This window comes from Pocillopora damicornis, chromosome 1 (assembly GCF_964200805.1).
Source record: "Pocillopora damicornis chromosome 1, jaPocDami1.2, whole genome shotgun sequence".
Lineage (NCBI taxonomy): Eukaryota > Metazoa > Cnidaria > Anthozoa > Scleractinia > Pocilloporidae > Pocillopora > Pocillopora damicornis.
Genome location: NC_142670.1, coordinates 201,033 through 212,062, shown reverse-complemented (window position 1 = coordinate 212,062; position 11,030 = coordinate 201,033). Strand labels below are relative to the sequence as shown.

Sequence of the window (11,030 nt, the reverse complement as noted above, 5' to 3'; positions counted from 1 at the left end):
GTCACGAATAAACAGGTTGCGAAATGCTTTTTTTCCCTGACCAAATAGAGGTAAAAAAACTGCTTCAATGTTTGGACCGCTCTTGTCTTTTTTAAGGTAATTATCACCCTGTGGGATAATTCGGAATATAAAATCTACCAAATTACGTATTGTGATTTTAACAAGTAGCCCATGACGTCACATCGACTTCCGTTTCCCAGCGAGAGGTAAGTCACGAAAGTTATCAGGCTGAGTTTATACGGATCATAGTCAGAATGATCCAATCATATTTCCTAATATATTGTTTTTGGACAGAATGATACTATTTCTCAAACCTATCACTTTGAATGAACAATAATATTTGCTCAACAATAAACCTCTCTGATGATTGGCCTTCAGTGCCATCTTAAATTCAGATTTCCATGGAAACGATTTTAGCAACTCTTCGCCAAGCGCTAATTTGATGCATGATTTCCTCCAAAAGTTTTGGTAAAACATCTTCGCGATTAGCCTGCGTTTACATTTCTAAACCAGCCTCCTAACAAGCGGCCACCATCTAGTATAGATGGAATGAGAGATTCGGAGGTGAGGTTGCAAAAAGCGTTTTACAAATCCTTTAAGACAAACGAAGTGCTTAAACAATTGACTCGCCATAAATTTTGACCAAAAGCTTTTGACTTTTAATTAGTCTCTTGGGATAATTTAGACCCCTTTTGTGGCTTTTTTACTTGGCTTTACAGTTCACCGTTATGATTTCTAATTGTGCTTTAATTCATCACAAAGGAGAGAGATTACAGCGCCGCAGAACACGAAAAAACTATGGAAGGTGAAGCCGCTGTCGAGGAAGACGAGGGTTTTCATACAGTCACTGCTGGTAATTGATCTGTGTTTATGTATATTCTGATATTAGAGAAAAAATTAGCATTCTGAAAATGGGAAGTGTGAAGCAATTAGATTTGTTCGAGGATCAATATCTATCATAAAGCTTTTAGGTACAACAATATTATGCATTAAGGAAATTTGTAAATACGAAGTGTAAAGTTCGAGTACAGTTAAAATTGAAAGTCGCTAGTTTGCATAATTTTGATGCACTAAGTTGCATCTTCCAATAAGGCAACATTGATCCAGGCAATTTTCTTGATAACGATTTCAGACCCATGGACATAAAAGGATTAGAACAACGAAAAGAAATGGGAAAAGTTACACAACACGGATCCACGCGCGTGAAAATTTGTAACAGTGCGATTCGATCCTATTTGGCCAAATTACACGGCTTTTGAGATCGTGCGTATCATTTCTTTCAAATGAAGAAATACAACCTAAATAGTATTGATATAATTTCATTGAATACCTTCAATTTGGGGAAAGTTGCTTCCTCAAATTAACATGAAATAAATTTTTTTCATAGATGAAGACGAAAGCAGTGTGGCAGAGAAAGCTACGAAACAAGACAAGCCGCAAACGAATATGAAAGCCAAGCAAGGTTCTAAGCCCGCAAGCTCCAAAGCATCAACCCATATGGATAAAAAGACACAACAGATGTTAGCAGAGTTTTACAGGCTAAAGAATCAGATGAGAGAATTTCAACAATCCATACAACGACCTCCTGTGTAAGCACAAAAGTACAAGTGAACTACAGGCTTTATGACGAAGTAATGAAGTTGCATTTCTGGTTGAAGGTTTTAGTTCTCCACCTCCCTACTGCTCACTAGATTTGTTCTCAGCTAATGACGTTAAAATTCTTGGCTATGGGTTGTTCAACTATCTATGTATATATGGACTTCCTCCTGGTAGTTAGAATTTTTCAACACTAGTTAAGAATATTTCTGCAAAGGAAGTAGGGTAAAAGCCTAAAGTCACATCTGATAGGGTACTGGATTCTCCTTTCACGTTTTCACCTTTTGCCTCGTGAAACACAGGGAGAAGTTGGTGTTGCATCAGAAGTTCTTAAGATCTTTTTTTGTCCCCCTTCTTGTGAACCCTGAAAACACTACAAATTTTTAGAGTGGTCTTTAAAATAAAGACATGATAATTAAATATCTTAATAAATGAATATTAAATAGATAATCTCAACTCAGAAGATTATGATTCTTTAATTTATATTTTCACCCTCTGAAATATGTGTATATTGTTTATTGATTCATTTATTATTCATAAGTAAAGTGCTGACCTCTGCCATGTGAGATAGTATTGACAGTTGGCTGGGGCCAGGGGGTTGATAACTAGTTTAGGCTGATTCATTTCTTCACTCTGAGAAAAATGACACGGGGGCTCCAACCAATTGCATATACTTTATAAAAAATGGATGTTTGGCTCAAGGACATCACTTTTTTATTATTATTTCAGCCAATTGGCACTGAGTATTCAACATTTTTTGTACTTTTTCCCAACAGGAGACCATTTACTCCTGATATTTTTAACAGTCTATCACCCTACTACAATCGCTACATGGTCAACACTACAATTCAAGATCTTCAGCAGGTATTTAATTATTCACAAATGACCTCCAACTTTCCTTCTCTGATATGTTTCTGCAGCACTAATGATACAAAGGAAGCACAGCTGATTTTGAACATAGAGGGGGGGCTTATGGTACATTGAGCCAAGAGTATATCCCTACTCACACTTTTTTAAATGTTCTTTGCATAATTTGATGGTACAAGTAAGCCTCTGTGCAATCTTAATAGTGTCTATTGTATATGTAACTCTGAATTGTGGCAATACTTAAGTGAAAAGTTTTTGCCATAAAAGAGTAACACCTCTTTATTTACCCAATGAACCTCAAGCATGATAATGATGAAATAATTCTTAGAAAGTTAAGGAGACTGAATATTTTTTGAGGCAACTAAAAAAATTTGAATGCTATACTTTCCAAACCAAAAGCACAAGGGGCTTCACCTACCCCCACATTTCTAGGGGGGAGTCTTCAGCCTTCTCTTGAGCCTCATCTGCCCCTCCTTCCCACTTCCTCAACTCTGCTGCTGCTCATATCACCTATTGATCGAAAAGTCAGTCAGGATGTCATCAGTAATAATATAGATTTTGTTTGCAAACAGGAAGTATTACCCTACAGAGGTTATGGCAACAGACCAACAGCACTTGGAGTTGTAGGTAAGTGTAGGTAAGATTAAAAAAAAAGGATACAAAAAAGGTTGGGCCCTTGACATGTGATACAGAATAACACTCTATAATATAGATGTAGTTTAAATAAATCTAAACTTTAGGTTCGTTTCATGCAGCCCAGTTGAATAAAAGGTACTTCATTTTATTTAATTTTAGAGCCAGAAATCTCTTGGAAACTGGATAAGTGAGTATTAAACTTATTGTAAATATTTTGGTCATTGAAAAACACTTGCGATCATTTTCTTAACTTTCTTCTCAAAACTTTTCCTGTCATTATTTTGTCAGCTTTCCTAATCCAGTTTCACAGTCAAGACTTCCTGGAAGACTTTTTCACCCAACTAAGTGGTAAATGATACTTACATTCATTTTGTTACAAACGTTGAGGAGATATTTGTGGCACTCCGTCGGCAAACGATTTTCAATTCTTTTCATTTTTTTAAGGGGGTGGGGGGGGGTTGAAAACATTTGGACCATTTGGAAAAATTCAGAGCATTTGGAGAAAACTGACTGTAAAATAATAAATAACAACCTTTGTAGTTGGTTCAGAATAACAATAAAGTTGGCCTTATTAGAAATTTATCATATTGAGCATAATTTTTTTTTTCATCTTTAACACGTTCACTTTGGCAATTAGAAAAAATTTGAGTGGTGCCATGTACAAGTTTTCAATTCGGTTTACAGGAGCAGGAACTTGTCCCAACCAAACAAGGAAGGCAGCACCAGACTTCCTCCTTTACCAATGCCAAATTTTCCGAAATTCAACCAATCAAATTATCAGCCACACAAAATGACCTTTGATCACTTAGCTGACTTCAGGTATGTGTGAGGAAAAATTGCAATTGCAAGTGCTGCTGATAGTGCTGCCAATATGTTAAAACACAGCGGTCAAACGTAGAGCATGCGTAAGGGGATTAATCCTGGCCGCCCGCGCCCCAATTTCCCGCGCAAAATTTCAAAGGAAAACTTAAAAAAACAACGCTGTCTCGCAGGGTAATTGAAGAAAATTGAAAAGTTTCTAGAAATCTGTAAAAGGAAACAAAAGAAGGGAGAAGGGAAACTCAACACTTATCGAACATAAAGCCTATTCAAGTTTTTAAAACATCGTGACTTTTTAGCTTCTGTGATTGTTTATAACTCGTGTGAGACAACTTGCCTGGACGCTCGCCATCCTGTCATTACAACATTCGCACATGCGTAGACGTTTAACCGTTGTGGAATATGTGAATTTCTTATGTTTCCTTTTTAGGAGCGAGCTAAGTAGCACCTCCGAGGCACTGGCAGAGAGGCAAGCAGAAGCTGATTATGAAAGAACAATTCAGGACTGGAATCGTATGAATCTGTCTGAACTGAAGAAACTTCCTCCCAGCCCCAGATATCACATCAAAAAAGCCATAGAGTCCTATCTCGGGACTTCCCGAGGGTCGAGCCGTGCACTGAAACCGCTGACCAAAGAATTGGATGCAGCCTCTTGAGAAACTTGCAGCAGTGAGAGTTTTTTGGAGCCTTTAATGATTAAATCATTACGAGTGTTTATAAATAAATTATTCTAACAGCACTACAGGAAAAAGCCCGTTTTGGATCGCAATATTTTCCATACTTTTAGTTATTGGCGTGAACTCAATATCCGCCATGCACGTCAGTTGTTTTCTATGAAGACATTGAGTAGTGAAAACGTCTAAACCCTTCCGAGGGCCGGCGAGTACAGTCGAAGTTAACAGTCACAATTCGGATCATTTACGAGTACTGACGAAGTCGAGACTGGTTTCTGCAATTTTAGGAAAACAATATTTCAAACAATTGTAGATACAATTCAATGCAGAGAAAATTGTTTGCAATATTAATACACGCTTCGCTATAATTTTCTTCACCTTTGTGCGTAACATTTACGAATTTTAGAAATTAGAGAGCTATAAATTTATCATGTATCAACTAAGGTATGGAAAAATGAAATCAATTTTGGTTTTGGACGCACAGAGCTTTGCGAGTGATATTTGTAATAAAGAGTTTAAAGTTAAAGGTTTATGTTTCATTATTACGTTTGATTATTCACCCTTCATCTTTTGAATTTCAAAACGATATCTTTTTCTTTACTTTCATTTGATTTGAAATACAATCGGCTGGTAGTTTCATTCTGTGCATTATGCAAGATTCACTTCCTTTGATTTCTTCATTAAATTTTATTTTCTATGTACACACTTAATTTGACCAAACTGGTATACAAATGAGATAACTATTCTTTTCATTTCTTCAGTTTTACAGACCTTTTTAGCGCATATAGTTACTCTATAGGATAAACCACAAACGCTGATGAGTGTTTATTTTGTTGTCTAAATGCCAGACCACGCGAGTGTACGGTTTTCCTTTGTTTGAATATTTAATATCCGTTCGACTGATATGCAAATATGCACTTATGATTACTGTAACAGCCCCAAAGGAACCATTAGACAGTGATCTCCATAGAAACCAACCTTGGGAGCTTACAGCTTAGCAAAACTTGAAGTACTCTGACAACAGCGCAACATATCTGCAAAGCTATTTGTTCCTTTCTTTGATATTTTGGGTAAGTTTTAGTTTTAAAAAAACATTTTAAGTAGTAAAACATATCTTATTGCGTCTAATTTCCAAATGAGTAAGTTTGCTTTGCGAGTTTATAATGAAAGTGATACCACAACATTGAATTGTCTGCAAATAATAATTTCGAGCTTATGCAAAATAAATTCCTTCGCAGGTTGTTAAAAAGGTCGAAATACGATGGCTGACGAAGCTCCATCACAAGGTAAAGAATGTTCAGATGTAATGAGAGTTTAATATTCCTACAGTTTGACTAGCGACACTATAATTGATAAATGTTTACATTCAAGAACTTGTTAAGTATGCCTTGATGATGAAAGACGCCACACGACTTCTTTCTAACACCTCACCAACGAGAAACAACAATTTGGCGAGTTGATTTCCGCTTGGAAAAAAAGATAGTCAAGTTTTTCTTGTGTGTTACCCATACTTCTTGGATCTCAGTAACGTTTATTAGGTTTTACATATTTGCTGTTTCGAGATTTCATGTAAAAAACAAACAATTACTTTTTCGGTCATATCAAAGTGTTCATTTTCACAAACAGTAAACAATCGTTATTTTATAAAAAGTTTTGAAGAGAAACATGTTTTCATTGCTGTCTTTGACCAGGTTGTAACATTCGTGTTAGTTTTGGCGAGACATACATCATCTCTCAATACATTCGATTCCTTATATCGTGGTTCAGTTTTCCTGACGTCGCACACTAATCAAATTGCATATCTCTTCTACATCCGGAAAAACTTTGGTGTATTTTTACTTTGTGAAACAAACCTTTTTAGTCATATTTTACAAAAATAAAATGTAAACTTGTAAACGATAGACTGCACAGGTGTCACCTCGCAGCTGCATCGTCTCGACTAGGGATTTTTTTGTCGCCGTACAACATAGCACCTCGCACGCATCGTCCATAAGACCAACAACACATGAAAAATTACAATCTTGAGTTTTAATTTCAAGGGATATCTCACAGATTGAGACTCACAAACAGTTTGAAAGCTCAACAAGTAGATTTCATTTTACCGTGCGTCTGTTCAGTGACAGAGCACAGTTGACATCAAAATGTGGTAAAAATAAAAAAGTGGGACACAAGGTTCAGCCGAATGTGTCACTGATATTTGTAACTTTGCCGTAACTGAACAGACCCACATGGTGTCTATTTGTTTTATATAATAAAGAAGAAAAAAATGTCGATGATGACATCATCTATGCATCAGTTTCTTATAGACCATAACTAAGAACCAATCAAATTTGTACGAAATTCAGCTTATTATGTAAACGTGACTTGGTCTGATTCTTCCGCGCGCTGTGCTAGTGACATGCTAAATCGAAAATCAGGAACAACTGGAAAGAAAAGGATCACAGTAATGTGTTGCGGCTAGAGGATTAGCCACAACACACAAGAATAAAACTCCACAATAGAAGATCGCACAAATAATTTATTTGGATTTCATTTTGGTATAACAAGTAAAAAATTTTTTATTCTCCTTATTTGGTGGTATCACGTGAACAATTCAGACGCACCGGAAATGCAGCAGTCAGAGGAAGAAGAACCCAAACGAGAACAGAAACGCATGCGCTCTCAGATGCTTTGTGAGCTACATCGGGCGAAAAAAGAGATGATTGACAACAGTGGTTTGGTCAGCAAAACAGAAGTGTGAGTATCTACTAATTTAATTACTACTCTAGTAATTGCCAACTAACAATTACTTCTGTCAGTGTTTCTTTATCGACCTTGCAAGATGATATAGTTCTTTCTTAGAAGTTTTTCTGCAGTTTACAATTTTTTTTTTTGAGGGGGGGTATATTGTGATTTACTAAACCCAATCCCTGGAAAGATTTTATCTTCATTTTTTTAAATTTTTTTTTAGGAAGCCATACACACCGGATGTTTTCAATGATCTTGCGCCATATTACAATACTTACATCGTCAACTACATGATCGATGACCAGGTGGGTAAATAATTATCAATAAAAATAGTATCAAAGGATATTGAAATCGTACTTATTTTCCATCATTTCATATTTTTTTATATGTATGCAATAGCTTTTATTCGATTGGTTGAAATGGGGTATGTACACGTGACTCTCTTACCGTTCAGCTATAGGTTAAAAGCCATCCCTGTTCGTAATGCAGATACTACTATTGGTTGCAGGTTGACTATGTTCCCCGTCCGGGGTGGGGTACACGAGCCACGACTCTCCGACTTGTCGGTAAGTATCATAAGGAAAGAGAAACCAAGTATGGTCAAGGGGCTAAACTCAAGATTCAATGGTTAATGCTCCATATAAGACGCGTTAAAACGCTAAATTGTGCAGTCTGATAATGCGGCTGAGAAAGTCCTGGAGTGGACTGTTGTAGGGTATAACTATTGACACCTCTCGCGTGGAGTGGAAGTCATCATCGGAGTCACGTGGAGAGTTATTTGTCTTTGATGTAATGGGTTGTTTTGTTGAACTTTCAGACCCAGAGGAGTCCTGGAGGATGGATCAGTAAGTTTTCATTATTTTTACTCCAATGCGCTCTATGATTGGTCTACAAAAATCACGCCAACTTTTCAACCAATCAAAACCAAAAACAAAACCATTCGCGACTTGATCAATTGCGTTTTCTTGCACTTCTAAGAGTTTGAATGTTTTACCATAATTTCTCAATGGCCCTCTCTGATATTTTACCCTTGTTCACTTTGGCTGATGCGATTACTTTAGTTTTATTGCACTCATTAAAAAATTCCGCTCTTAATTTCCGTCGTAGTCTAGTTACACGAGTGGGGCCTCTCCATACTAACTCAGCTTTCTCTCAGTTTTCCAGGTCCCAAATATGACTCCGTTATTCCACGCTGTTTTTACAAGCCTCAAATCTGGTACGTACCTGCCTTGTGGTAAACTTTTTATCTAAGATGAACTAAGAAACCAGTACATCGTGTTGATAATCAAACAAAACCACACATTCTTAAACGCTAGAAAGCCCTAGTTACAATACTTTGTCACAAGTAAATCATTATTCTTTTCCTTATGGTTTTAAGGAGCAAAAATGTATCTGGAAAGGAAAGCAGCAAAGGCAGTACCAGGCTCCCTCCGATACCAAAAGTAGCTTACCCAAGATTTCAACAAAAACAGTACCAACATTTCAACATGAACTACTCTCACGTCCAACCATTTAGGTCAGTAAATTCCTTTCCTCTAAATTCCCTGTGACAGCCACAATAAGACACTTTTGTGGGTATCTTGACTCTCTCAGGCTCTACCTAAAAGATTCTTTTCCAAACAAAGAATAGAAACCAAACCGGGAGATAGTGTGTCTTAATAACTCTACCTCTCTAGAGAGATACTGTTACTTTCACGCTAGCCAATCCCATTTCATTGTGAACCTTATACACATTTATATAATCCTGTGAAACACCTTGAGCAAAAAGGAGCAGTCTCAACGAGCTCGCCATGAAGAAAACAGTTTTGTGCTAAGCAGTCTTTTCGTTTTCCTTAATTTCGCGCGAGAAAAGCGCGATTTACGTGTTTTTTCCCTTGTGTGTCTCCCGCTCAGCTCACGCCAGTTACTACTTAATGAAAGGTAGACGAGAAAGACATTCACCAGTCTGCAGAGTTTGGCAGAATTTGACGAGACGAATCTGAGCCGGTCCAATTTTAGCCGCGTGCAGCGCGTGCAATACAACTTTAAGTCTAGAACTCACGCGTGCCATGTGAAGTTGCTGTGGTTGAAGTACTCTGCGCTGCAGCGATTCTGGCGAGCAAAGTCAACGTTTAAAAAGAAGCCGTGAATGTACCTGCCGTATTCTGTAGACTTGCCTCTTCACAGGCTAGAAAAAATGTGACTTCCCGTCGATAATTTGAACTGCTCAACCACCCGAGCTAAATTGAATTCAGATTCAAGCTTCACATATGACACGAATGTGTTCGTTTTTCAGAAGTGACCTTCAGCGTCTAAAGGAATCGAAGGCTGAAAAAAGGATGAAAGAAGATCATTCTAGAACAGTGAATGATTGGCAGCGAATGAACCTGACAGAACTGAATACTTTGCCAGAGCAGTCACGTTACCATGTCAAAAAGGCCATCATGTCTTACCTGGGTACATCAAAAGGATCCAGCAAAGCGCTGAAGCCTCTATTGACTGAATTGAGCACTGCTGAGTAAACTGCGCTCAGTGACAACACGGAAGTGCATGGAGGAGGGGTGGTTGTTGTGGCAAGCCCTGCACTTTTATCTCATCGAGAAAAAAAAAAACTTTTTTACAAACTACGTATGTTAGTTTTCCCGTCACGGTGGACTGCAAAGCGTAAAGCCATTGATTACCTAGCTGTGATGTATGTTAGATGTTTTCAGTATCAAAAGCAATGCAGTCAAATCTACGGTTACTTTGACCTCCATTTCCCTTTCAGAAAACTATTTCATCAATCAGAGAGATTACGAGCTCTCTTATCATTTGAACTTATGCCCTTTTTCATGAACTTTCAAGTCGCTCTAGTTTAAATCTTCTCGCTGAAAATTTTACGTCAAGTTAAACTGCCTGTTCTTGATGTTCAGCTTATTAAACGGCGTGAAATCCATGCGCAATAGTTGCGGCAAGGCGAAAACCCGAGGGAGGATTAGGTTAGGTCGCGTAAAAAAAGCGTTCGTTGCGTGACCTGACCCAGACCCCCTCTCCCTGATTTTCTCTTTCTACTGCTTCCGCGTCGTTTACTTAGTCCGGTTTACTCACTTACAGCTGTTGAAGAGATAACATGAAATAATGTACACTGGCTAATGAGAAAGACAAATGCTTCAATAACAGTACTCAGTATGTATTAAGAGTGTAAAGTTTACCTAACAAAAGCAACCTAATAAAATTAATCTATAAAATTTGTTTTATGAACCTTTCAACGAGGAAAAATGACACTTCCTGTCCAGCATCAATTCGATGTACAAAGTGTTTGGAACCATTCCAAAGTATGTGTATAGGAATTTTTTCCAACAACAAACTCTTGATATCTTAATGAAGACCTGCCCTCGATACTAGTCACGATGTTTGAGAGCTTTCTCAGAACACCCAGAACACAAACATTCCCAGCTCAGACGGGTGCTTTGGCAAGAGAGACTTTAAGCCACCTTCTGCAGCTGATTAAGCCAGGAAACAGACAAAGTTTGAATGAGTAATCCAAAATATGCAACCTGTCCCTCAGTTCTCTAGGTTTTTTGGGGATTTCCCCTTCCAAGATCTTTCTTTTCTTTAAAAACCAGACACAAAAATCGTTATCAAAATAAAGAATATCTGGAACAACCATAAAGTATGTTGTTTTCAATGATAGGAGTGACCAGCAACATATTTCTTTTAAGCGCAATACTACCAATTCATTCATTGAGATCA

The 11,030-nt window shown here is 37.5% G+C and overlaps 2 protein-coding genes across 4 annotated transcripts; both read left to right on the top strand.

Moving 5' to 3' along the window:
* The first annotated feature begins 198 nt into the window (after positions 1-198).
* Positions 199-5,118, top strand: LOC113669362 (uncharacterized). Of its 3 annotated transcripts, XM_089200823.1 has the most exons (9): positions 199-564; positions 763-853; positions 1,388-1,589; positions 2,373-2,460; positions 3,036-3,090; positions 3,259-3,286; positions 3,388-3,447; positions 3,784-3,918; positions 4,349-5,118. In XM_089200823.1, the coding sequence occupies exons 1-9, from the start codon at positions 550-552 to the stop codon at positions 4,572-4,574; spliced, it is 900 nt and encodes a 299-aa protein (XP_089056949.1). In that variant the 5' UTR covers positions 199-549; the 3' UTR covers positions 4,575-5,118. The 3 variants fall into 3 exon arrangements, with proteins under 3 accessions (XP_089056949.1, XP_089056951.1, XP_089056955.1); XM_089200825.1 differs by lacking the exon at positions 3,784-3,918 and having other exon boundaries at positions 220-564; XM_089200829.1 differs by lacking the exons at positions 199-564; positions 763-853 and adding an exon at positions 959-1,263.
* Positions 5,119-5,547: 429 nt separating this feature from the next.
* On the top strand, positions 5,548-10,525 carry LOC113669364 (uncharacterized). Its single transcript, XM_027185379.2, has 9 exons — positions 5,548-5,662; positions 5,831-5,878; positions 7,190-7,328; positions 7,543-7,624; positions 7,828-7,885; positions 8,137-8,164; positions 8,476-8,535; positions 8,698-8,835; positions 9,595-10,525. The coding sequence occupies exons 2-9, from the start codon at positions 5,854-5,856 to the stop codon at positions 9,818-9,820; spliced, it is 756 nt and encodes a 251-aa protein (XP_027041180.2). The 5' UTR covers positions 5,548-5,662; positions 5,831-5,853; the 3' UTR covers positions 9,821-10,525.
* Positions 10,526-11,030: the final 505 nt, after the last annotated feature.

Excerpts from the sequence above, each read along its gene's own strand:
- LOC113669362 (XM_089200823.1), top strand. Across the intron at positions 3,091-3,258 it reads AACAGCACTTGGAGTTGTAG|AGCCAGAAATCTCTTGGAAA; the intron begins GTAAGTGTAGGT and ends ATTTAATTTTAG. Across the intron at positions 3,919-4,348 it reads GATCACTTAGCTGACTTCAG|GAGCGAGCTAAGTAGCACCT; the intron begins GTATGTGTGAGG and ends TTTCCTTTTTAG.
- LOC113669364 (XM_027185379.2), top strand. The coding sequence starts at position 5,854 with ATGGCTGACGAAGCTCCATCACAAG. Across the intron at positions 8,536-8,697 it reads TTTTACAAGCCTCAAATCTG|GAGCAAAAATGTATCTGGAA; the intron begins GTACGTACCTGC and ends TATGGTTTTAAG. Across the intron at positions 8,836-9,594 it reads TCTCACGTCCAACCATTTAG|AAGTGACCTTCAGCGTCTAA; the intron begins GTCAGTAAATTC and ends TTCGTTTTTCAG.